The sequence below is a fragment of the Xenopus tropicalis genome, chromosome 5 (genome assembly GCF_000004195.4).
Source record: "Xenopus tropicalis strain Nigerian chromosome 5, UCB_Xtro_10.0, whole genome shotgun sequence".
Taxonomy (NCBI): Eukaryota; Metazoa; Chordata; class Amphibia; order Anura; family Pipidae; genus Xenopus; species Xenopus tropicalis.
Window position 1 is genome coordinate 52679635 of NC_030681.2, and position 26844 is coordinate 52706478.

General features: G+C 37.4%; 1 protein-coding gene across 3 annotated transcripts in view; it reads left to right on the plus strand.

Moving 5' to 3' along the window:
* The window catches only part of tulp4 (TUB like protein 4), a 60202-nt gene that overhangs the window by 26928 nt on the left and 6430 nt on the right, over positions 1–26844 (plus strand). For all 3 annotated transcript variants that reach the window (XM_012962678.3, XM_031901488.1, NM_001113844.1), the window contains 10 exon segments: positions 9931–10059; positions 11321–11482; positions 16381–16561; positions 17626–17760; positions 18329–18495; positions 19709–19933; positions 20648–20882; positions 21906–22050; positions 23819–23963; positions 26030–26123. In XM_012962678.3, coding sequence (XP_012818132.1) covers positions 9931–10059; positions 11321–11482; positions 16381–16561; positions 17626–17760; positions 18329–18495; positions 19709–19933; positions 20648–20882; positions 21906–22050; positions 23819–23963; positions 26030–26123 — 1618 coding nt within the window.

Here is a 26844-nt window from a genome sequence, read left to right on the forward strand (position 1 = left end):
TTAGGCAGTGGTCATCATTTTCCCTTTTGCTGTCCCCATGTGTTAATTATATATACTATTCTTCAATGGAAAAATAATATTTTTATGCCTATTTTTATGATAACAATGTTTTGCAGCAAATATCCTTTGTTCTAAATGTATTTGATGTGTTTTTACACTTGGCATTATCTTATGGAATACATGCACAATAGAATATCAGTTTGTTTCTTGTTTATTTGTATGTTTGTTTTTTTTCCCCATGTCAGGCATTATTTGTAAGGGACCATACCAAAAACTGCCCAAGTCTGTATATGCTCTAGCTCTAGCCCTGTTCAAACTAAAAAGGCTTTGCAAAAAAATGAAATGCAGGTACATGTATTGGACCCCTTATCAGGAAACCCATTATCCAGAAAGTTCCGAATTACAGAAATGCCATCTCCCATAGACTCCATTTAATCAAATAATTCACATTTTTAATAATGATTTCCTTTTTCTCTGTAATCATAAAACAGTATCTTCTACTTGATCCCAACTAAGATATAATTAATCCTTATTGGAGCCAAAACAATCCTAATGGGATTTTTTTAGTAGACTTAAGGTAGGAGATGCAAATTACGGAAAGATCCCTTATCCGGAAAACCCCAAGTCCCGAGCATTCTGGATAATGGGTTCCATACCTGTACAGGATCTATTATTATAAATGCTCAGACCTGAGGTTTTCCGGATAAAAGATCTTTCTTTAATTTGGTTAACCAGATCTTAACTCTGCTAAAGATCATTTAAACAGTAAATTAACCCAATAGTATAACTTGGTATGAATTAATGCAGATTAGTTGGGATCAAGTACAAGCTTCTGTTCTATTTATATAGCGGAGAAAAAATACATAATTAAAAAAAAAAAGTATAAAAATAAACAACAATAATTTGCTTAAAATGGAGTCTAAGAAGAGAGATCATGGCTTTAATTGAGGAATTACTGGACATTTTGTTTTTTCTTTGGGTTGACTGTTTTAGTGGTTTACACCTTTTTAGCAAAATATGAGCAGTAAATACTGCCTATTCATTTACTTTAAAAAAAAAATAAAAATCTATGTTGTACACTTGCCACCCCTGTAATTAGCTAAAGTTTGTTTAACTGGAGATATTGAGCTCTGTATAAACTGAACTCTCCCCTTGCCCCTTTGCAAATACACACACACCCATTAGCTGTATGTCTCTCTTGTGAGTGTTTTTTTTTTTTTTTTCAGAACAAGTCTGGCACTTTATATAGTTATCTGGCTGGATGGAGTTGAGTCACAAACCCAAGTAGTTTGAATGTAGCATGTTTGCACTTGTTACAGACCAACACCTACATTAATTTAGCACACTGAAGTCTATTTCCAGCACATTAGTTACAAAACAAAAACTGTAGTACCGTGTTAGCCATTGTCAAAAATAATAAAAAAAACACAAATACAAGAGTATTGTAGAAATGATACCTATATTGGCTAATAATAAAAATACATTGCAAGCTTGCGGAGCCTAGGGCCCCTTCGTCAGGCAAAATACAAATGAAAACTAGAATGGCATAATATATACTGTTAGATCAGAGAGAAGTGTTCACAAGCAATAAATTAGGAAGTTACAGATAGATAGAGAAAACTTGTGAAGATAATAAAAGTAATTAATGTTTATAAGGATGGGTTATAAATAGTCCAGGGCAACATTTCCCAGCAACAGCAAAAGATGTGAGACTTGCAAATACACCCTGTGCAAAGATCAAATTGCAATACTGGATACACAAAAAGTCTACACCATTCGGGACTGCTATTCATGTGCTTCCTTCAATGTAGTGTACATGATCATATGTACTAAGTGCCCTACAGGAAGAATGTACATTGGAGAAACAGGGCAAAAACTACGCACAAGGATGAACCATCACAGACATAAGATCAAGACCAAAGCGTGTGATATACCAGTGGGACAACACTTCTGCAATCAGGACCACAGGCTTCAGAACATGAAGGTGTTAATTCTAAAAGGGAACTTTGAGTTGAATGAGAAAGGAAGATCTATGTAGTTATTCAACACATTAAGGGCTCTGGCACACGGGGAGATTAGTCGAAATTTATTGCTAGTGAACACTTCACTCTGAACAGTATATATGTTGTGCTATTCCAGTTTTCATTTGTATTTTGCCTGATGAAGGGGCCTTAGAGCTCTGAAAGCTTGCAATGTATTTTTTTGTTAACCATTATAGGTATCATTTCTACAATACTCTTGTTTTTGTGTTTTTTTTTATTATTTTCAGCACATTAGGTCAATCACTTTTTTATCTGATATCTGAGCCTAATTGTGTACATCCCCTGGCATACTGTGTGTTTGCTTTCCCAGATTTTATACTTGCCTGGAATTTATGCCAATTTGATGCTGGAAAACCTAAAATTTGGGTTCTACTTAATATAATATGGCTCTCTGTGTCTCCTGTTGTAAGGTGTGGCTTTGTGTGCTAGTGCGTGTGTGGTGTAAGCTGTGTGTTTGAATGTGTATCTGTAATAAGTAATTCATGCCTTTTTGGTGCATAAATAAATTACTCTAGCTACAAGGTAACTTGTTTCATGTCAGGAACCATCTTGACATGTGCCTATAAGTGTAGACAAATTATAGCATGAAGAACAGGACTGCTATTGCATTGCGTAAGCACAGAACTGCAAAGGTATTAAATATAAAGTTAAATATAAAATCAGCACAAAACGCCGGGTTAGCAGCTTCGGTGGCTCCAGAACTGCATTAGTATTAGGTATGAGTACGGAATCGCTAGGTGAAGTTACCAGCAAAAGTAGCACAGCATTGCAATTAAATAAGTTTACAAGTAGGCATCAGTAGCCGTAATCATCAGTATCGTTAGCTGGAAAGCAAAAAAAACTTTTTATGAGTCTAAGACCCAGACAAATTGCCGGCATTGTAAGCCGGAATTAATAGTGTAGAATGAACCAATCCGCAACATACCCACATTGGGGAAAGCACGCGAGGCACAGTGCAGGGGAAAAAATGATGCAGTGTCAGACCGACAAATGTCAGCTAGAGTGATATTCCACGGAAGAAGGCTGGTCAGCGTGTACGATCTCGGGAAGCTCATCCTGTCACAGAGAGCCCATATATCAGTACAGCGTTCCTAGGTATACCATCTTCACAGTGTGCCAGGAAGGAGGTCCCCCGGAAGTTTTTAGGTGGCAGGGTGCAAGTAGCTAGTGGCATGCAGTGGTTAACGCTTATAGCAGGTGGCAGTATGGTGCTGTAGGGTAGGCTACAGAGGCAGGCACATAAGGAACAGAACAGATGCCTACAGCTGAGGGTCCCGTAGGTATAGAAACAGCGGATTGAAAAGCCAAGTGAAGATGTTAGTGAGCAGAAAATTGCAACATAAGTGTCACATAAACATACACAAAAATAAAGTATAAAAAACTTATGTATCGGTCTCTATCTCCAATATGAGGCTGAGAAGAAACAATTATATTGTAAAAGTTACATTTGCAACAATATGTGGCCATGGATCGCATATTGCCACTCATATTACAAAATAAATGATGTGCATAGGATGTGCAGAATAGCATACCATTTTAAATAAAATGAGGAATAGGAAACCAGTTTGTTTAGTCCATGGGGGCTAATAGTGTTCAGTCTATGCATCCATTTAAGTTCCGTTTGAAGAAGTAATCTCTCACGATCACCACCTTGAGGAGGTGGGGGGACAAAGTCAATAAACATGCAGCGTAAGCTAGCAAGTGTGTGATTTTGGGACAAAAAATGTGCCACAACTGGAGTATCCGTTTTCCCGTCGAGAGTGCAGAGCGGATCTCTGACCTATGGTTTGCCATTCGGTCCCTGAAAGTAGTGATAGTTTTACCAATATACAGCAAACCACAGGGGCATTTCATGAAGTAGATAATAAATTTTGAGGTACATGTAAGTCTATGTTGGATTTGTATGGTACGGCCCATGTGTGGATGATTGAAGACTGGTCCAGTTATTAGGGAGTTGCAGGTAGTACAATTAGGACATTTGTAGCAGCCAAGTCTAGTCGAGGGGAGCCAAGTGTTAGGGGTACTGGACTGGTAACAATGACTAGGATCAGCTTTTATAAGCAAATCACGTAGACTGTTGCCCCTTCTGTACGCAATGCGTAGGGTCCTAAAAACTGAAAAAGAAAAGTGCGGTCCTTTTCAAGAACGGACCAATGGTTAAGAATTGAATCAACCAACGGTTTCTTATCTGGGGTGTACGTGGTGAGGAAAGTCAATCTTCCTGTGGTTGGCATTGTTATCTGTCCTTGATGCGTAAAGGATCATTTTGTGTGAGTAACAGAGCTTTATCTTTGCATGTTAGCAAATCTTGAAGCTTATAACCGCGTCGTAAAAAGCGATGTGTCAGATCATCAAGTTGTTGGTTTAATAGGAGTGGATCCTAACCATGCGTACCATCTGGGAGTACGGGATGCTCCGTAATAGGTGTGGTGGGTGGCAAGATGAGCAATAATGTGTTCCTGTCAGTTTTCTTCCTGTAGGTAGTGGTGCTCAATGTTGTACCAGCAACCATTAAGGTTAAATCCAAGAAGGACACATAATAAGGGTCAATGTGTGCAGTGAACCATATAGTAGAAGGAAGTTAATTGAGTTCTTGAACCATTGACCAAAACTGTTCACAGGTGCCAGTCCAAACTAGTAGTAGTTCATCAATAAAGCCAATCATTCTGAAAATATGTGTGCCATAGGTCGATAAAATAAAGGTTTGTTCATAGTATGCCATATACAATTTCGCGAAGGAAGGGGCGACATTCATTCAACCCCATACTGGTACCGCTGGTTTGTAAGAAGTATATAAGTTCAAATTTAAAGTAGTTTAAAGACAGACAGTGTGTGAGGAGGGTGATCAGGATATCTCCCCCTCTCTGTCTCTGTCTCTGTCTCTCTCTCTCTATCTCTATCTCTCTATAGCTTCTCTTAGGTGATCTTAACTGAATAAACCTGATTCAACCTCATTCATTAGTTAATCTAGCCCTTAAGCTTAAAAAACTTAACATGATGCACTACAATAAGCATAAATACAATTGGTGTTATGTAACAATGCATTAATAATGAGAAACTACCAAATATGCAAGAAAGAAGAACTGTTTATTTAACCCTTTGGTGTATGGCCCTTCATCTGTGAGTGGGTCCCCAGATTGCTTGGCAGGTTGCAGTCCTTATATAACCCAGAAATATAGCTTGCTTGTCAGTCATTACTTGACAGCCAGCGGATCAAAGTCAGAAAGGTTTTCCTGCATTTTACGATCATTCAATGCGAAAATTACGTGATTTTCGGATCGCCAGTTCGATTTTTTTGTAACTAATACGATTTTTTCATAAGCATATTCGTGATACTTGCGATCTTCAGAAATTTTCGTATCCAATCCGAATTTATCCAATTCAGGATTCGAACTTGCGTTTTCATGACTGTGCCCCTAGGTGTAACACGTAGGCTCTATATTAAATATGAATGGCAGTAATACTATTTTTTTTGCTCTTTTTCCATTATCAGTTAATACAAGAGACTTGGAGAATGAAGGCGTTAGGAATACCTAATGTCATGAAACAGGGACAGTGTTGTAGAGTTCTGCTTCTTCTGCCTTTTAACTGTAACATCATGTCTCTGATAATTGACTCTGTATGTTAGACCTTTCCTCCTGCTGTTTAAAAATGCAGACTTACATTATACGTGGTGTTAGAGCAAGATCTAGTGCTGCTAATCAGTGTCTGGTGCCTCCTCTGGTGCATGGGTAATTAGGATGCTATTCAGAGAGCAGAATAAAGCAATGTGTTACTAGTGATGCTGTGCGTACAAGAGCAAAGCTGTGATAAAAGAACAAGGTATTGGAGTGAAGCATTATGTAACATAATCTGGGTAAATTGGAAAATGCAGTATAATATTAGTGCCGTGACACTGCTATGCTTTCAGTAAAAAATCTGTTTCACCCCTGCAAAAGACTCATATTGGAATCTTAACTATTTGCTACACTGGAAATGATACAGCTGAGCTTTTTTCTATGCTTTGACTTGGCCTTCTTTCTGAATAAGTCCTATGTTTAATGGGTGCAGATGTTGGTTATTCATGAAATATGGTCAATTTTCTGTTCAGTTTTTGATGCCTATACATCTACAAGACCGCTGTTAATACCTTAAAAAAGTTTAGGAAAAAATGTAAAGGGGCATCTCTAAAACTGTCAGTGGCTAAAATATGATATGTTTCTTTTAACAATGTCCCTAGGCTTTAAGATAAGAAACAGTTCAATATACAGAGACTGGTTATTTGCTTTCATTGTCCAGTACAGTGACTCTAGACTCACCACTGCTAGTGTATGCTATATCATGCCCTGGGTGAACGGAAACTTTCACAGACATACATATAAAGATCTACAAAATGTGGGGGGGACTCAATACTTATTCAACATTAAACAGTATCACATTAACGAAGTAAGTGTTACTGAGGAGGTATTTGTATTCATGTAACAGTTTACTCTGAGATCTTAATATAGAGAAAATACCAGGTCTAACACCAAGAAAATATGAAAAGAGATGAAAATATTCTTCCCAAAGCCTTTGTCTCACCAGAAGCATAATGAATCCCAACTTTGGGTTAACCTGTAATCTGTTATAGAATGTCTTATTTCTAGCAACTTTGCAGTTAGTCTGCCTGCTTTTTCTACCTCTTTCCAGCTTTCAAATGGGTGCCACTGACCCCAGCAACCAAAAACTATTGCTCCGTGAGCCTACAATTTTGTTATTGTTGTTACTGTAACAAAATTAAGTGTAATACAGGTATGGAGTCTGTTATATATGGAAAACCGGTATGCAGAAGCCTCTGATTTATGGAAAAACTATCACCCATCCATTTTAATCAAATAATTACATTTTTAAAATATTCTTTCCTTTATCTCTGTAATAATAAAATAGTACCATGTACTAATATATAATTATCCTTATTTAAATTCTTTTTTAATAGACTTAAGGTATGGAGATCCAAATTACAGGAAGACCCATTATTCAGAAAAACCAGGTCCCAAACATTCTGCATAACAGGTCCCATACCTGGGACAAGCATTGTCTAATGGAAATATGAAACTTTCTAAATATAATCAATTAAAAACTCTGTACTGTTTCTGAAATAATTGCTTTAAAGGAAAGAGAAAGTCAAAGTCACTTGGGGGTGCCAAAATGTTAGGCACCCCCAAGTGACTTTGACCACCTACCTTTTACCCTGGGCTGGTGCCCCTGTGAGGAGGGAACAGCACCAGCCCGGGGTAGCTGCCGGCGCTTCCTTCTTCCTGATGCGCAGTAGAGTGAAAAGCGGAACTTAAACATTAAAGTCGGCTTTTCACTCTACTGCGCATGCGCCCACCGCTGGCATTTCAGCAACGGAAGCAGGAAGAAGGAAGCGATCCGCTCCAGGTACCCCGGGCTGGTGCTGTTTTCTTCTAACAGGGGCACCAGCCCGGGGTACGAGGTAAGCGGTTAAAATCACTTGGGGGTGCCTAACATTTTGGCACCCCCAAGTGATTTTGCCTTTCGTTTTCCTTTAAGCTTCACTATGCCCCTCTCAGCAACCTTCCTCCTTCATTCTTTCCTTGTGCAGAAGTCAGGGTCAGATTTTGACTCCAGTATAAACAAATAACTGACTCTGGCACAAATACTTCATGTAGAGAAATAGAATTTCAGGTCAAAGCCAGTTATTTTAAAAGAGTGTGCCATAATATCTCTTCTAGGCAGAGTTGCAACCCTCCCCCAAAGCATGTGTTGGACCCAACTGTCAATCAAAATCTGTCTCCACCTCCTGCATGAAGAGAGAATGAAGAGAGACAGGTGCTAAGAGGGGGAAAGAAGAAGATAACTTGGTTATTTCAACAACAGGACAGAATTTTTAATTTTATTTAGAAAGTTTCCTGTTTCTATCAGATGAAGCTTATATTACATTTTCATTTTTGCAATAGATCCCTTTAAGGTTTTTTTTTTATTAATAGTAATCCTATTCAGTGCATCTCTACATCATACAGAAAGTTAATCTAAAGGTGAACTACACCTAACTTGAATTGTGTTCAATTTAAAGGACAATTGCAACAAGAATATAATGTTTTGCCTAATAAAAGAAATCTAAGCAACTTTGCAATATACATTCATTACAAATTTGTAATGGTTTTTGAATTATTTGTACAGTATATTTAACTGCTATTAAAGCAGTGTCTCCCTGTCCTTTCTATTCTCTGCCCTGGTGGCTCTGGCATTTGAAACAATGTAACACAAGCAGCAGAGTGACAGACCTGCCTTGCTGGAGGAGCCTGGCATTTGCAACCTTGTTTAAAAAGATAAGCAGAGCTAAGCTCTAACACCCCGCCAAAATTGATATTCTCAAAACAACTCCTGTTATGGATAGTATATAGGTTACTGGGAAGAGTTTATGAGCAATGGACAAATCAGGGGTATATTTGACTCTTAGCAAAAGTATACCAATCAATTTTTACCTGAAATACTGGGCGGAATATTTGACATTGTTCTCTGTTGTCATGGCAGAGGTTGCAACAGGAAACAGAATGTAGATGAATTCATATACATCTCTACTGCTTTATGTGGTTACTATAACAAGGGAAGGCAATTTATTAAATGCACAAAATTAAATGCAATGATAGTACTGTCATTAAATTACATAAATTAATGCAAAAACACTTTTCTTCTGCCCAGATACAACTAAATTTTTTTACTAAACCTTTAACTGCTATACCATCTGTCATTTTTTTTTTTAACAAATTCTTTTTATTGATTTTTCAATATATAGAATTGGGATACAGAAGGAAAGAGGGGGGAGGGGGGGATACAGCCATTGTTGCGTTTTCCATTTTATTATACAGAACATGTCAGATTATTCACATATATACTTCAAGGTAAGTCAATTAAGTGAGCGTCCAGCCAGCCTCCCCAGATTCTATCAAATTTATTCGGTTGGCCTCTAGCTTCATATGTAAGCTTAATTAACGGAAGCGTTTTATTGACCAAATCTACCCATGCAGCCATCCAATGCATGATTAACACTTTTTTGGCGTAATATAGTAGTGATCTTATCAGAATTCTTGCATAGTTAGTTGGAACAAGGTCATCCACAAGACCTAATAGGCATATTTCTGGTTGCAATAGGGGAGGAAGGGCCAATGTGTCTATCATATATCTGGTAATTTTCACCCAATACCTGCTGATGATAGGACATGCCCATACCATATGCCAATATGGCCCATTCACTCCTCCGCATCTTTTACAAATAGGGGCTGGTATTTGGCCCATGCAAAATAATCTATTTGGGGTATAATAGGTTCTGAGTGTGAATTTGTGTTGGATCAATCTATCTCTGGTACAAATCAGGAATTTATATAGGTTCTCAGTAATTTCTTCCCACTGGTCTGGCCTTAGGCTTGGTATATCACCTTGCCATTTAGTATAGGCTGATTGGAATGGAGCTGGGCCGCTAGATATTATTTGTGCGTAGATGTGGGAGATCGCCATCTGTCATTTTTTAAATGTTTGTACTGGATATATCTTGTGTAAGTAAATCTATAGCAACAGGACTTTTTCAATTCTACTTGTTCAATTCAAATCCTCCGAATATATACTCTTCCAATAATCTAATCAAAATGGTACAATGTAACCATTCACAGAGGTGACAAGTGAAACTTGCAGCGGTTGTGATGCTGTAAGTTACCTCATTGACATGTTTGTATAGGAGTTATTTAGCTGTATTTGATGCTGACTGGACCAGAGAAATTTGTGCTGTGATAAATGACTTTGCTTATACTTGAAAAGTTAAATTTGGAGGTAATGAAGCATAAAGAGAAATGCTAAGCCATTGCACAAGTGATTGATAATGTTGATAAATATTGTTTGTGCTGGTTTACAGGTGGTGCTAGTGAGATGGAACGAACCTTTTCAAAAGCTTGCAACCTGTGATGCAGATGGAGGGATATTTGTGTGGATCCAATATGAAGGACGATGGTCCGTGGAACTGGTCAATGATCGAGGAGCACAGGTGAGCAGCAACTAGGAATTATAGAAAACAAAATAGCACAATCTCATTTATTTGCAAATCTGGCAATTTGTATAAAAATAATGTTGTGAAGTTTAGGCTTTTACTTAGTTGAGTCATTACTATCCAATTCAATAGCTGGTCCTTAGATGAAGGTTAAACAAAAAGGAAAGTATGCACCTTTAGCCTTTCTGTTTTTTCAGGTTGTCTTTACGTTTCTTTCCAACTGACCTATTAAGTTTTATTGATTCAATATACCAGTTTGATTGATTGATCAAAATCAATATTTAACATTGTCCAAATACTCCAGAAATTTGATATCTCAGCCCAAAATAACAACTGATCTGAATCCTATAGAAGAATATGGGCAATTTTAAAGGACAGATATCCTAGCCAATTAATGTAAAATAGATTGCTTAGATTTGTTTTAAATTGTTCTAATCCAGAAGGTTAAATTGATCCTTTATGAATCGGGGTCCTATATTTATTTTGTTGCTGATAGACATGACATGATTCCTTTCCTTAAGAGGTAATCCAGGTATGAAAGAAAAGTAGGATCATTTAATAAGTGGAAGGCAGTGTACACAACTTGGGTGCAATCCTCCATTATTTTGCATTTTGCATATCACCTTCCTCTTTGCATTGAATTTGCTTATGCATCTTATATTTATGCTGAGGCATAATTGCAGGAGTTAATAGCATCTAAAGTATTGTGTATGAACTGATTAAATGGACAAGGAAAGGTTAAAACCAGTGGGGTGGCCAAATTGTTAGGCACCCTCATTGATTCTACTTGCTTACCTGCTACCCTAGGCTGGTGCTCCTGTTCTTTAAAAAAAACCATAGCACAATCTTCTGCTCTTCTAGGCATCATCTATCAGCTTAACACCACATTTTCAGAAAGAGAAAAAGTTTGCCAGCGCTTAGTTTGCCTAATAATTTTTACAAAAAATTAGGTGTTAGTACCACACTTTGGCCAAAATATGTAAGCTCACGTGCCACATCAAGGCCCCTCATTGTACGTGAGTCCTACACTGTCTAATGACTTTAAGTCTGTGATGTAATTAAAATAAAGTCCCCCAGCAAACAATGTGACTGAGTAGTAAGACCTATTGCACCTACCTTTAGCTCAAAAAGGCTCTAGTGAAAAAGCAGGGAGCTTTTAAGCCCCCACCACATTTTCAGAAGCCTTTTTTACTTAAGCATATCGCATTTTCCTTTTTGGGGTATTTGCCTAAAACAATTAATTTTATTCCCTAAAAAGGTTAGTGACTTTACATGGAGTCATGATGGAACCCAAGCACTGATTTCCTACAGGGACGGTTTTGTGCTGGTGGGCTCTGTGAGTGGTCAGAGACACTGGTCATCAGAGATTAACTTGGAAAGTCAAATCACCTGTGGAATCTGGACACCGGATGATCAGCAGGTATTTGTTTACTCATTTAAACCGTGAAACATAGGGGAAATGTCAATGACTTTTCACTGATCCTAATTTATTTTAGGTGATAATTTACCTTTATAGTAATGGTAATGGTACGGTAAGATTTGTCACCAATGGTTTAGGCTGCACTGCTGTGGGTCGACAAATCGCCCAGAAATGCCTTTCCATTGCCTAACATTGCAATTGCCGCAAGTAAAACATATTTTTTACATGTTTAAACCAGATTGCTGCAGGTTATATGTTTTGCTTGTGGTTATTGCAAATTGGCAAGGGATTTTTTGAAGATTTATAATGGATATATTTTATTTGGAAACATGGATATTGGGCTTCCTGTACAGCTTAATATTTTCTTGTCCGTTTTGTTTGTTCTACTCGCTACAATGCAAATACATAACAGGCTTGTTTGTTAAAATACATGTTCACAAAGCTTTGAACATACTGAGTAAATATGGAAATTATTTGAAATTCTAGCAATGGGCTCTAGCAATAGTTCTGTCTCACAGTGTGCAGTTACCATCAGCAGTATTTCAGCCCCTAATAGTGAAAGTGACTGCTAGCAGTATGTTTATCTCATTAGCTGTGCATTTTTGCTTCCAGCATTCAGTCATTTTGTTCAGCAAGCTGTTTTTTTCCCCGTCAAATAGTGTGGAATTGCCTCCATTAGTATGTCAAGAATAGAGGAGGACAGCAAACTCTAAAAACAAGATCAAAAAATGAAAAAGTTTAATTTATAAACATTATGAATAATACCCTACATGGTTTGACCACAAACTGGTCTTCATCATATGCGAAATATTAAAATAAAGACAGAAAGAGCATTGTACAGGAAAAGGTTATACACTTGCAGTGTTTAATCATGTCTCCATTCATTGGCCTGGTGTGTGGTCTCACTCTCACTATATTATTGGTTTTTGTTTCAGTTGGTTACAAAATGTTTTATTCCTCAGTAAATAAATGATAATTATTTCCTTTTCTCTTAAAGATTACATTTCATAACAACAATGGCAACCTCTGCCTTAATATATTTATTTAATATTAGAACACATGTATATATTTACCACTATAACTGCACTATACATAATAACCTTTGTTGGTGGATATGTGAATCCAGGGATCTGTTGTGAAAATGAAACTTTAATATAAGCTTCATTATACTGAACCATCATACATCCTTTGGAGGTAGTGGGTTGCACCCTTTGCCTAAAAGATGTGACAGAGCTCATTGTTTTAAAATAACCAGCTGTGATGGAAATGCTTTTTCTCTATATGCAGGATGTGTGCCAGAACCAATAACTTTGTAAGATGTTGTTATGCTGGAGTTGGTTATTTGTGGGAACTCTAATAAATCTTTTAGTAAAGGAAGCACCCCAAACGATTTATTAGACCTACCTGTCTATCAAAATCTGACCCCAACTTCTGCACAAAGAGAGAATAAAAAGAGACAGATGCTGATAGGGGAAAGACCCCCAGTTTAGGCCCCAGGGGGTCTACTTCCTCTGTTGTTACATATAAATCCCTGTTCCCTGCTAGGTAAGAGAGTGGGCAGTGATTATGGGTTTGGGTTGGGTTTGCTATTTTGTGCAGGTCCCTCTGAAAATTTATTTGCGAGGGGCACGGTGCAGAGTAGTTAACTTACTATAGGGAAGAATATCTTGATTATTTCATAAACAGTGCTGAATTTTTAATTGATTATATTAGAATGTTTTGTATTTCCATTAAATATTTTGATTTGTGCAAAAGTTCTTCTTGAAGAACTGCTGCTGTACTGGCTGTTTAACTTGCAGGGACTATACACTATATTTTTTCTTGAAGAAACTGAACCCAGTTTACAGCACAGAGCCCAGTTTACTAACAAATATACTAAGGTGCTGACCAACAAGAAGTTTGAAACCAGAGCAGTCACACTGTCCTTCCCTGCCTGCAGTTGCCAAAGCATTGCCTATTGTTGTCATGGCACATTTCTTGGAAATGCCAAAGCACTGTTTGAAAAGCGAAGAAGAATGTACCATAACATCTTCTTGAATGGTGTAATGATAACTAAGGCACCAGAGAGTTTTATCCCCTTATAATACTTACTCCGAGGGGCAAATTAATGAGTGCAAGGTATTTTTTTATTTTTTGTAGTAATGACAAAAAATTAGAGCATGTAAGGCCTCTTTTTCATACCCCCTGCAGTGGCTTTTTATGCATCAAGTACAATGTACTGTTTTATTTTTACAGAGAAAAAGGAAATAATTTTTAAAAACTAGAAGTATTTGACTAAAATGGAGTTTATGGGAGATGACCTTCTTGTAATTTGATGCCTTCTGGTTAATGAGTTTTCAGATTTACTTGTGTTCCATCATTATGTCAGTCATACAAAAACTGCACCCCCCCCTCCACAGTCTGCTTTCCTTTTGGCTGCACACATTACTAAAAAATGAAGTGCTCTTGGGGAGTTGTGGCCAAAGATATTATAGGTGCGATTATACATTATGTGCCTGCATCGACCATATCTCCATTTTTTCCCCCTTCGTCTACTGATATTCACTTTATTTTCTATTAATGGTTCTGAATGTTCCTGCACAGCCTGATCTGTGTCCTCGGCATATGCTCCACACCTCATTTCCCCTCATTAATTGCATAATATATTATTTTCCTCTGGCACACAGGACTAATGCCAGCATTACAGGCTGTCCTGGTGAAAAAATGTCAATGTCAATTTCCCTCCATTGTCACTGTGTCTTTGCTTTCATTAAATCACCTTTCCCCTACCAGAGTGGCCCCTCTATGAGCAGCTCCTAATTCTGTTGTTTCATTTTTGTATATTTATGGTCCTGTGATTATAAAACTGAGGGCAATAACTAATGCCTTTTGTTTTGTTGTACACTTAATGGTGTATGTAATGAAAGGTGCAGAGTTTGCAACAATTTCTCACCTATAGTCAACAGGCAGCATTGCTTAACTGTAAACATTTTATATAAGTTACTGCACCTGGCAAATTCTGTAATTTACAGGAGTAGGGGTTATTGTCTTTAGTACATACTATGAATTGAGTACAAGTAAGTGTTTTATATGCATTTAAATATTAAGTAGTTACCTTGCGTTGGGGAAAATAGCTGTATTTGCTTCAGAACCCCTTCTATAGTTACTATATTTTTAGTAGCAGCCTTGCAAGTTGAATAGGTCAAAAAGGCACATGTTTATACAGCAGACTCAATGGTTTCCCTTTAGAATAATAAGCTCTCTGATATAGAATAGGGCATTTGCTGACATGAAACAGTTTATTTGTAGGTGCTGGATAAACAAACTTTATGTGTAAAAGAAATATTTTATTTTTTTTATGTCACCGGTCCTTTATTGAGCCAACTTGTTTTAAAATGTTTTGCAGTACATGTATTGTATAGGATCTGTTAATCCAGAATCCCTGGGATTTAGGGTTTCAGTGATATTTTACTTTACGCAAAACTAAATCTTAAAAAAGAAGTAGCATAGACAAACTGGAAATTATGCTTTGGGATTATACCAGCCCAAGGCAACTGCAGCCCCAGCAGCTCCCCATCTTCTTTTCTTCTGATTCAAAGCACAAACTTTATGCTGCTGTCAGTTGCCTGAGATAAAGGAATATACACTGTACAGTATATATAGAATATGAGAGTCAAAACACAAGGCTGATTAGTAATTAATTCAGATTCTCATTACATGACCGCTCTGAAACCAGTGCAATTAGCATCAAAACTTTAGCCCTGTAGAATAAGCTTCTACTACAAGCAAACCTTATTTTCTGCTTCATGATTTCTGACAATCCCTAAGCTTAGTTTGTAGACAGCTGCCCTGAACAAACTGAGCATGTTCAGTGTCGCTGACACTCCTAATAAAAGATGGGAAACTCTTGTGCTCATTTTGACAGTCTGGATCATTACTGTAATTACATTACATTACATTAACATTTATAAAGCGCCAACATATTCCGCAGCGCTGTACAATATGTGGGTTACATACATTGGACATACAGAGTAACATATAAAGCAATCAGTAACCGATACAAGAGGTGAAGAGGGCCCTGCCCAAAAGAGCTTACAATCTACAAGGAGAAAGGGTTGAGACACAAGGTGTGGGAATAGAGATGACAGCATTTAAGCTTGTTCAATATATATATAATTACTGTAATAGATACTGTAATACTGTGAGATGACAGCATTTAAGCTTGTGCAGTAAGTTCAATATATACTGTATATAATATGCAAGTTGTAGGCCTGCATTACTTGTACTAAAATTAAATTAGTGCAGTTCTCAAGTATTTCTCATATACATATATAGGAATTGCCTAAAAGTTTATAAGTCTCCTCTGCCCCCTCCAGTAGTTGCAGAATCTGCAGTTAGGCCCATTTTTTAAAGGACTGTTACCTTAGCCAAATTCAAATATTATCCCACAGATCTGAGCATTTTATGGCATTTGTGTCCCACAGAAGTAATATTTCCTGTTTTATTATTTGCCTGCATTAGGAATGCACCAAATCCACTATTTTGGGATTCTGGCAAACCCAAACCCTTTGTAAAAGATTTGGCTTAATGTTGAACCAGATCATAATTTGCATTTGTTTTGGCTTCCGTGTCTATGTGACCAAAAGTCACATAATTTTAAGGACTCGGACATAACTTTTTAACTTTCATAACTTTTAAGGATTCAGACAAATCCAATCTTTCTGAAAAAGGATGAATCTTGGCCGAATCCCTGACTGAATCCTGGATTCACTACATCCCTACCCTGCAGAAAGGCAGCATCTCTGCATTTGCCTCTACATTTAATAGTGCTTTCTGCATTTACCTTGTTGAAATGTGTTATATTTTACTCTCTGGATCCAAATATGTCTTTTTGTCTGTAATTTTTTTTTTGTATACAGGTGCTATTTGGCACAGCTGATGGTCAGGTCATAGTTATGGACTGCCATGGTAGGATGCTTGCCCATGTCCTGCTACATGAATCAGATGGGATTGTGAACATGTCCTGGAATTACCCTAGTTTCTTGGTTGAAGACAGCAGTGAGAGTGACACTGATTCTGATGACTACTCTCCACCTCAAGGTAATTCAGGAAGAGGAAAACTGGCTTTGTACTTTGTGGATTGTTGTGATTTACAGGCCCGGATTTGTGGCGAGGCCACAAAGGCCCGGGCCTAGGGCGGCATAAACATAGGGGCGGCATGCCGCCCCGCCGCACGCAAATTTTTAAAATTTTGCTCCCATACGGAGCAATGGGGACCTCTCCCCACTGCTCCGTATGGGAGTTTCAACTTTGGCGCATGCGCGTTAGCGCGGCGGCAGGGAAGGAGGAGGTGGTTTGCGCATGCGCGTTCGCACGGCGGGTGGGGGCGGTAGGGGGCGCCGAATTGGGGCGGCCTCGGGGCGCGTCATTTAGAAATCCGGCGCTGGTGATTTACAAATCATTTGCACTCATGCAGTAGGATATTGAAGTACATGGCAGGCTCAGTGTAATAAAGCACACAATGGACTTGTAGGAATATACCTAATAAAATCTCACATTACTGAATTCACTGTATTATGCTAACATAAAATCCAGCTTTTTACATTTTACCAACAACATTATGCAGTGTGTTGATAGGCTTTGTTCAGCAAACAATTAAGCATCTGTACCAGCGCAAGGACACCACATGCCTGTAGAAGTTATCCCAGCAGCTCTCCATGTACTTTTGTGATGGTTCACTGCACATGCGTTGGCATTAACATTTCAAGAAAAATCTAAATCACAGTTTAGCTGGCAATAAACACAAAAAAGGTCTCTGAAAATCTTAATATTAAAAAACTAAAATTAATTAGCAATTAGGATTTTTTCTGTAGTTGCAGATGACTTACTCTTGACTACTTCTCCCTTCAGCACAGCTTGTTTATTAAAGAGTATTCTATCCTAGAGTACCAGTTTTACTTTGCACTTTAATTTTCACCAATGCCTACAATCAAGTTCTTTTTGCACTAATGATAATAGTTAAATTTGGAAGGCATTTAGCCCTTTATAGAGAATTACAAACAAAGGTTATTTCCTGAAACCATTTCATGCACTAGCACCTGATTTGGTAAATTGTACAGTGCATTGGCCACATTTTCCATTTTGCTTTTAATTGTATGTTGCAGATGGCCCGGCAGCATATCCTATCCCAGTAGAAAACATCAAGCCACTTCTCACTGTTGGCTTCACTTCAGGAGACATTCGTTTAATGAACAACTATGATGATCTATCACCAACAATAGTTCGCTCAGGTTTGAAAGGTAAGAGAGGCTTTTTTTCTGAAATTATTGAATTCTTTCATAACCACTCAATAAATTCCCCAGCACACTAGAAAGAATTTACACCTAGGAACACCGCAGGTGCATTGCCATGATAGGTCCAATAGGCCACAAGAAATAATTCTGGAAAAGCAACCAAAAGGTAAAGAAGGGTAGTTTTAAGTAACTATCCACTACCCATACCCATTAAAAGGTTTTTAAAAAGTTTATTGGTTGCTGTGGGTCACTGTTCCGGCTCAATTTAGTATGCCAATTCACACCTACTTTTGGGACTGTTATACCTACATAGACACAGTTTTGTAGGAAAGATGATTGCTGCTACTGTAAAGCTACATTGATTTTTGCATAGGTATTCACTGTTTGCTATAGCTACATGGTTAATTTCTACTTCTTATTTTTATTTTAGGGGGATGCTGTTGATTTTGCTTTACATAATACCATTTATACAGCCCAGTAAGATTGACAGTTTCAGTGCCAATCAAATAAAATGTATTGTTTTTTCTGTTTGTTAAGTCCTTTTAAATTAATAAATGTATATGCCTTTTGCCAGATGTTGTGGTCCAGTGGTGCACCCAAGGAGACTTGCTTGCAGTTGCAGGAATGGAGAAACAGAACCTGATTCCTGAGCATGTAAATGGCAACTCTCTGAAAAGCGCACTTATCAAGTTTTACAATGTCCGTGGAGAACATATCTATACTCTGGAAACCCCAGTTCAGGTAAAAAAAAAAATAATGCAAATTTGCAGCCAAAACTATATATAAATATTATAAATATATATATGAGTAAACTTTATTTATTGTAGTACCTGGAAACATCCATGGTTTTAACTCAGATATGAAGGTCTCTGACTAGATTGTGAGGAGGCAGCAGCCCATAGCCATAGGCCATAACACCTACGGATATACCTTTTCTCCAGATGTTATTTGTGAATTAAATTGCATTTGAAAGTAGGTTAAAGTATTAAAATAAATAAAAATATTACACTACTTAAAAAGCAGCCCCCCCCCCCCCAAAATAAGTGCATTTCAGTAGTTTCAAGATTTTTTTTCAATCGAGTATAAATGACAATAGCAAGATATACAAAGAGTAGTTTTAATATTTGAAGAAGAATGTTTTAAGTAAGGTTATCTGCAACCATATTAAGTAAGGGGTGCCTCCAAAAATCCTGAATGAATGACTGCTTTGAAATGAATGTAGTGCTTGTTGCCTACAACAAATTCCATGCCTGGTAAAGGGGCTCCATTAGACTGAGGAACTTTTAGATTTTATGGTTTTTTAGATAAGGCTTCTTGTGTCAGTTATTGGTTGTTTGGGAGTTTTTTTTTTGTATGCAATTGTGTATTTATTTTATAGGCCCAGTTGTAGTATAAGCATTGTTAAAAATGTTTGCACTTTATAGATATATGATAATGATAACAATACTATTGTGCAGAAAATAGCGGCAGTCAAAACACCCTTCTTCTGACAGATCACTGCTATGAAATTATTTCTGCTGTTTTACAAAGAGAGGGCGTTAGAGTAAAAAAAAACACTAAATAATGATGTTAGTGCTTTATGATAAAAAAAAGTCTCAATCTTTATTTTATCTTAAAAAGCATATATTGCCCTTTTAGCAGACTTCCATAGTTACAATGAATATTTAATGATCATTAAGGTATAGTGACATCATGTGGCCACTTTTAGTAATTGTATCATGCATGGCATTTTCAGTAAGCTACAAATTGCAGCTTTTACTGTTGTGTTTATTGTTGAAGCATTGTTTGGCACCATTATTGTATTTGTTAGTGGTGGGTGTGTAAGGCCTTTGTTCTATTTTACATTTTTAGAAAGATCCAGAAGCCTTGCAAAACAGTTCTAATAATAGAGTATTTGAAAAATGTTGCATTTGCATGACTGTTTTCATTGATGACTATATGTTCCTTACTGCAGCGTCCAATCACATCCATTTGTTGGGGCCACAGAGATTCCCGCCTGTTCCTTGCCTCAGGCCCTGCTCTTTATGTTGTACGTGTGGAGCACAGGGTGGCCAGTCTTCAGCTTTTATGTCAGCAAACAATTGCCACCTCTCTGAGTGACGACAAGGATATCTGCAAGCTAAACCTCCCTCCTCGACTCTGCTCATACCTCACTACTGCTTTCATACCAACTATTAAGGTAAAATTAATGTTGTTATTTGCAAAACTAAGAGTTGATAAAAGACTCTTCCAAGCTTGTATTAGACATGTTGAAGTAAATGGACTATAATAATATAACCCAGTGTCCACTGGTATAAAATGTTACTTCTTTTTGTATGATCAACAAGTAAAAAGTTTAAAATGGTTGTATTTGTCTGACAGTAGCCAACACTACACTGTAGCCAATACATTTGGCAAGTTGTGTTTCCTTCCCAATGTATGGGTTACAGTCCTTCTGTCATGCTTTTGCATATATCAGTTCAGTGAAATCAAACTGCAGCACATCCTTGTTGCAAAAGTAAAAAGGTGTTTTTTATTTTAAGAGGCTTGAGAAAGGGCTGGAGTAAGTTTGAAACGTTGTCTGTTTTTCTGACCTGAAAATAAAAAACACCTTTTTACTTTTGCAACAAGGATGTGCTGCAGTTTGATATCACTGTGATGTTTGTTTAAACCCTTGGCAAGGGTTTTTTTTGACTGCTTAGCACCTGACTGAAAAGTTTATTACAAGGTGGTAGAGGCACACACCAATCGAGTGAGTACAGATATTTTTGCATATATCAGTTATCACCTAGGTGTCACAGGAGGACATAGCATTTTCATGCACCCAAAACACATGGAAATATTACAGTTGATGACTTGAGTATTATCTAGAGCTAAATGTATCTGTTTTATGAACTAATTTTCTCTTTTTAAGCCTCCCATACCTGATCCAAACAACATGAGGGATTTTGTCAGCTACCCAACCTCAGGTAATGAGAGATTGCACTGCACCATGAAACGGACAGAAGATGACCCAGAGGTTGGAGGTCCGTGTTATACGTTGTACTTAGAGTATCTAGGTGGGTTAGTCCCTGTCCTTAAAGGAAGAAGAATTAGCAAGCTGCGTCCTGAATTTGTTATTATGGATCCAAAAACAGATGCAAAAACAGGTAATATATTTTCTTAACAAAAAATTACCCTTGAAAAAGCCATTTCTAAATAGTTATGTCACAGCTTGAGGAAGGAGCAAGTTGAACATTTATGATTTAAATGTGAAAAAATGCATGTGTTTAGTACAGTTAAAGTGCGATGTCTTCTAGATCCTGCCATTCTGTTTTAACTAAAAAAAAAAATAGGTGTTACTTATTCTCCAAGTTTGTCAATGGATTCCATATTTCCATCTTTGTCATCTGCTTGTTTCCCAAACATCCTGCTCATTTAGAAGACTCATGAGTTCTGACTATTGTATCCAACACAATCATTTAGACTATAGTTTCAGAATGAATTACATTTATCTGGCCAAAACACCAAAAGGTTCACACTGAATCATATGCCGAATATGTGCAGTCACAAACAGTTGCATCTAATTTATTTAACAGACTGTCGGTGCAAGTATTGCACTGGGACAGGAAGTTGACTTTGTTTGCAATTAAATGTGTGCAGTCAATGATTTTTTAGCTGAGACCTGCAGCAACTGATTTCAGAGGGAACTGATGGAGATTTCAGGGCTTCTGTGCCAATTATCTGTTAAATAATTTCCTTCCCTTAAATCCCACAATACACCACTTGGCACGATCAAGGGTTTCGGCACTGTTCTGAAATGGATTCCAACAGTTATAAAAAGTATGTTAAAAAGAGGTTGGAATAAAAACAAAACTCAGTTGCGCGTAAACACCAACATTATCCAACATTCAGCAATTTCATGGTCAGTTGTGCACAATTGGATCTCAATCATTTCCTTTTCCTCTACCAGTCTACCATAAATTCATGATATAAACAAGTTGGTTTAAATATGCACTTCTTATTACTATACATTGTACTGTACCTGCTTAATTCATTTGTATAACAGGGTTTAACTACTGGGCTCCTTTTATATGCTTTTAGGAATATTTAAAAGTGCTCTCTTACTGCTGAATTTTTATATATATATATATATATATATATATATATATTATGTACTGTTTCATTTTTAGATGAAATCTACGGCAATGGCTTGATCTCCTCCGTGATTGACAGCTGTAACTGCTCGGATTCCAGTGATATAGAACTGAGTGATGACTGGGCAGCCAAAAAATCTCCAAAGATTTCAAGAGCTAGCAAATCACCCAAGTTACCCAGGTTTTACATTTTCTGAAAACTGCACCTGGTCATACACATACAGTATGCACAGTTAAATATTCAGAGAATGCACATACCTCAACAGGCAATTGCATAGGAACACAACAACCTATGTGCTAATATGCCGAACCATACATGGACACCTAAGAGTACATATGTTCCTATACAAGCACATGCAAAGCCACACAAACACATACCAGTTTATAATGACACACACACAGACCCATATGTAAACATAACCTGCGTGCAGGTTTTAACTTTCTTATAATTTACATTTTTTTTTTCACAAACACATAACATAATAAATGTCCCAAGGTTACATGACATAGTTATGAAAACAAATTGTACTGGATTACAGAAATTAGCATATGTCCACAGTTGACCAACAATTGGGGACATAATAAGAACAAAACTGGAACTACAAACAAATTAACTGTCTGGGCAAGGGCTCCCTTTTGTTACCCGTCAATTTATACTGATTGAAATTGGCACAAGTAATGATTTCCTCCCCTGGGCATTATCCACCTTTGCATCTGCTGAACCAGACATGTCACAAAAAACTACTTTTTAGTTTTAGCACTTTGAAACAAAATGTCAGAGATTTATATGGGATTTGTTTTGCCACATTTCTAAAAGTACCGTATGAACACACTTAAATAAAAAAAGGTTCAGTTTGTATGCAGCTATATTATGTGTGTCCATTTGACATTTTCAGTTTGAATTATATTTTTGTGTGTGCACTGGTATAACAACATGAGCAGCTTCAATGGAAGCTTTAGGGTTATTTTACCTTTACATTGACTTTAAATATATTATAAAATGCTCTGTTCTTTGCAGCTTTGCAATTGGTCATTGTGATTTTATTTTTATAATATTTTTTTTAATTCTCTTTTTCTTCTAACGCTTTCTAGATAGCAGCCTCTAGAAGTATTGTAACTTTTTATTCTTTTTTTTTTTTCTTTTGTTTTTGTTTAGGCCTCTCCTATTCATATTCCAGTCTGTCATTCAAACCACTACCTAGCTGCTGAGATAATTTGGACCCTAGCAATTACAAATTGGAGCTCTGCTAAACAGAAAAAAAAACCTTAACAGTTAGCAAAAGACAAATTAAAAACCAATGGCAAATTGTCTCAATATCATTGGCTACATCATTCTAAAAATGGATTTAAAGGAGAAGGAAAGGCTAAGTCACTTGGGGGTGCCAAAATGTTAGGCACCCCCAAGTGACTTTAACCGCTTACCTTGTACCCCGGGCTGGTGCCCCTGTTAGGAGAAAACAGCACCAGCCCCGGGGTACAAGCCTTCCTCCTTCCGTCTTCGCGCTGCCGGCGAAATCCGTGGGCCAGCGCATGCGCAGTAGAGTGAAAAGCCGACTTCTATGTTTAAGTTCGGCTTTTTCACTCTACTGCGCATGCGCGCGCAGTGAATACGGAAGAGGAAGCGCTCGCAGCTACCCCGGGCTGGTGCTGTTCTCTCTGAACAGGGGCACCAGCCCGGGGTAAAAAGTATGCGATTTAAGTCACTTGGGGGTGCCTAACATTTTGGCACCCCCAAGTGACTTAACCTTTCCTTCTCCTTTAAAGATAGGCTACTCCTTTGACCCATACCTATTTGAGAGCAACATATAAATATATTTAAAAAGCATTAGTAGACAATAAGCACTTCATCCCTGTGTGTGTGCAGTCAGTTTTTTTTTTATAGGAATATTTCTGCACCATTCTGTGAGGTATTTTTAATATAATAATTATCAAAACAACTTTTTTAATAGAATTAACATAGAAGCTCGTAAATCACCAAAGTTACCTCGGGCTGCCCAAGAAATTACAAGATCTCCACGGCTGCCTATTAGGAAGCCATCTATTGGCTCACCCAGCTTAACTCGCAGAGAGTGTCCTTTGGAAGACATCACACAGGTAATACTCTCAGAATTATGTTTAAGCAGCACTTTATTGGCACTATTCCATTCTGCACTGATTAACAGATCATACACTGAGTATATTCTTCACTAGTTTAACATTACTTTTAACATTGTCCTTTTTGTGGATCGTAACTGTGCTTGAAGAACTTGCTAGAATGTCCTAAACATTGGTCTGGGTGTCTGTGCAGGAGTGAGGCATTATGGGAACTTTCTTTACACAGCTCAGCGTTTTTTCTTCCTGTTTGGCTTCAGATCTTCTGAACAGGTGAAATATGAAGAGACTTAAGGGCACTATTGAGATTAACTCTTTACTAGCCTTTCCTTCTCCTTTAAATAGCATTATGTGAAATTAGTAACTTACCCTGTTTGGCAAGCATAAATGCCTGTCTTGTAATGGGAATAATAGCTACAACGCACCTTATTGATAGGAAACCTTAAACATTAGAGTACAATATTAAATGGGAAGACCCTGGTTTCTGCTGATAATGAGATGGTGAGTCACCAGCCTAATGAGGCGTATTTGTGGGTTATATTTGTAAAAGTATTTGTGGGTTAGCCATATTTAGTTTATTATATAGATGGGTGAAGTACAGATGTGGAAAATCACCTCTGCTCCTTTCCCCAGTTGTCTACCTGGGCTGGTATCTTTGCCAATCTCTTAACCACCCAATTTAACTTGTGCTGGGGTTGTCCATATGAGATCCAATGAGTGCCCTTTTTCCCTTTAGTAAGAATTATCGATTTAAATGAGCATTAACAGAGCTAATTGCATGGACACTTTAAATTTACACAATGTATACAACATTATTATTAGATGCCTCCTTTTACCTACCTTGGTCCAGTGACTTGGGATTGGGATATACATCGAAAGATTTATTTAATTTTTTTTTTGGATTTTTTGCTAATATGTTTCATGGTACAGTGAGACCACTCTTAAGGTATAAATAAGGACAAGTACAGGAACAGGAGAAGTAGAAGTTTTAGAATGGATACTTTGTGAATCCACCCTGTGCGTGCACTGACAGGTTTATGCAGTGTGTGACAGGCCTATATCTTCTCAGATATGTATCTTTAAAAGTACACTGGTTATAAACATCTACACACCCCTGTCAGATTTTTGCATAATAAAAAAAAGAACCCAAGATAAATCCCATCAGAACTTATTTTTACTGTTATTGCAAAATTGGCATCTATATAAAGAAGTTGAAAACAAATTTTAGTGAAAAAAGGAAAAGCAAAAATCCTACAGAAACCTGGTTGCATTAGTGTCCATACCCTTTTAAAATCAAGCATGTGGCTCCATTCAGAATCTCAAATAGTTATAATTAAAATGGCTGATTGAGCTTAGTGGCTGTTCCTGTGAGATTATTTCTCTTGGTCTGGTACTTCAAAAACCATGAACTTTCAAAACCTGAAAGGAATCTCAAGGTATCGATTAGAACAGGGGTACAAAAATGTATCCAAATCATTGAACGTTCTATGGAGAAAAAATGGTCAGGGAAGCTACCAAGGTGCTTCAATCAAGTATTGGTTTAGGGGGTGTGCTCACTAATAACATCAGGTTGTTGTATCATTTCTTTTTCCTTTTTTTCACTAAACTGTTTCAGATTTGCTTTCAACCTGTTTGCATAGACAGCAGTTTTGCGTTAAAGGACAAGGAAAGGCTAAGTCACTTGGGGGTGCCAAAATGTTAGGCACCCCCAAGTGACTTAAATCGCTTACCTTGTACCCTGGGCTGGTGCCCCTGTTAGGAGAAAACTGCACCAGCCCGGGGTAGCTGTAGCGATGCGCTTCCTACTTCATTTTTCTTCTGCCGGTGGAATCTGTGGGCCGGCGCATGCGCAGTAGAGTGAAACGCCGACTTTCTTGTTTAAGTTCAGCTTTTCACTCTACTGCGCATGCGTGCGTGAGAGAACAGGAAGTTGTTTCGGTAATTTTATGATATTCAATTCTTTAATGCTAAATTGTCTGTAAATTGTTACATATTTGTATAAATATGTACACTCCTGTTATTATGTTATGTTAGTGAGACATTAATCTGCATTTATCTTTTTGCTGCAGCATAACTACCTTGCTCAGGTCACCTCCAACATATGGGGAACCAAATTTAAGATTGTAGGATTAGCAGCCTTCCTTCCAGCCAATCTTGGTGCAGGTAGGTTTTACCATTTTATATTTAATTAGACAATGACAAAACAACCTTTCAGTATCTTCAATAGGACTTTATTACATTTATATTTAATTTATGTGTTCAGATTTATTGTGCTGATGTACACATTCTTATCAGGGGACTGATCTGCACTCACTGTACCACATAAGAAAGCTTTGGTAAATAAATTGCTTTCCAAATAGTCTATAATAAAACTTGTATGAAATAATAATGAAAATTTTGCTAGAAAAAAACATCTTTTCTTCACTGAGATAAAAAATGAATACCTTCCTAATTCTTTTTAGTTGAGTGAAGCCTATGCATAGGTGACCTTATGGAACCCCACCTATGAAACTGTTGGCAACAGAGTTTAAAAACATAGTGTCCTGAGCACTGAACCCAACCCCTACTTTTAAAGTTGGCTGATAAGGTGGCAGTAGTAGTCTTGGGATCATCAACCCCCCAACCCATGATGGTTGGTCTGGTGGGGTTCTAAAGAGTTTGTGGAAACGGATGCAGCCAGCTACATATGGCCTATTTTGGTACATTTTTTTTCTGAGGAAAAATTGTTTGACTTGGCAAAATAGTAAAACTACAATAGTTTGGGAGGAAGGGTTCAACTTTTTTACTCTGCTGGCTAGGATTGAATTATTGGACCAATGAGTACATAGATATTGATTGTGAAGACAAAGTGTGAATATGCTGTACACTGTACCTTAATAAGTGC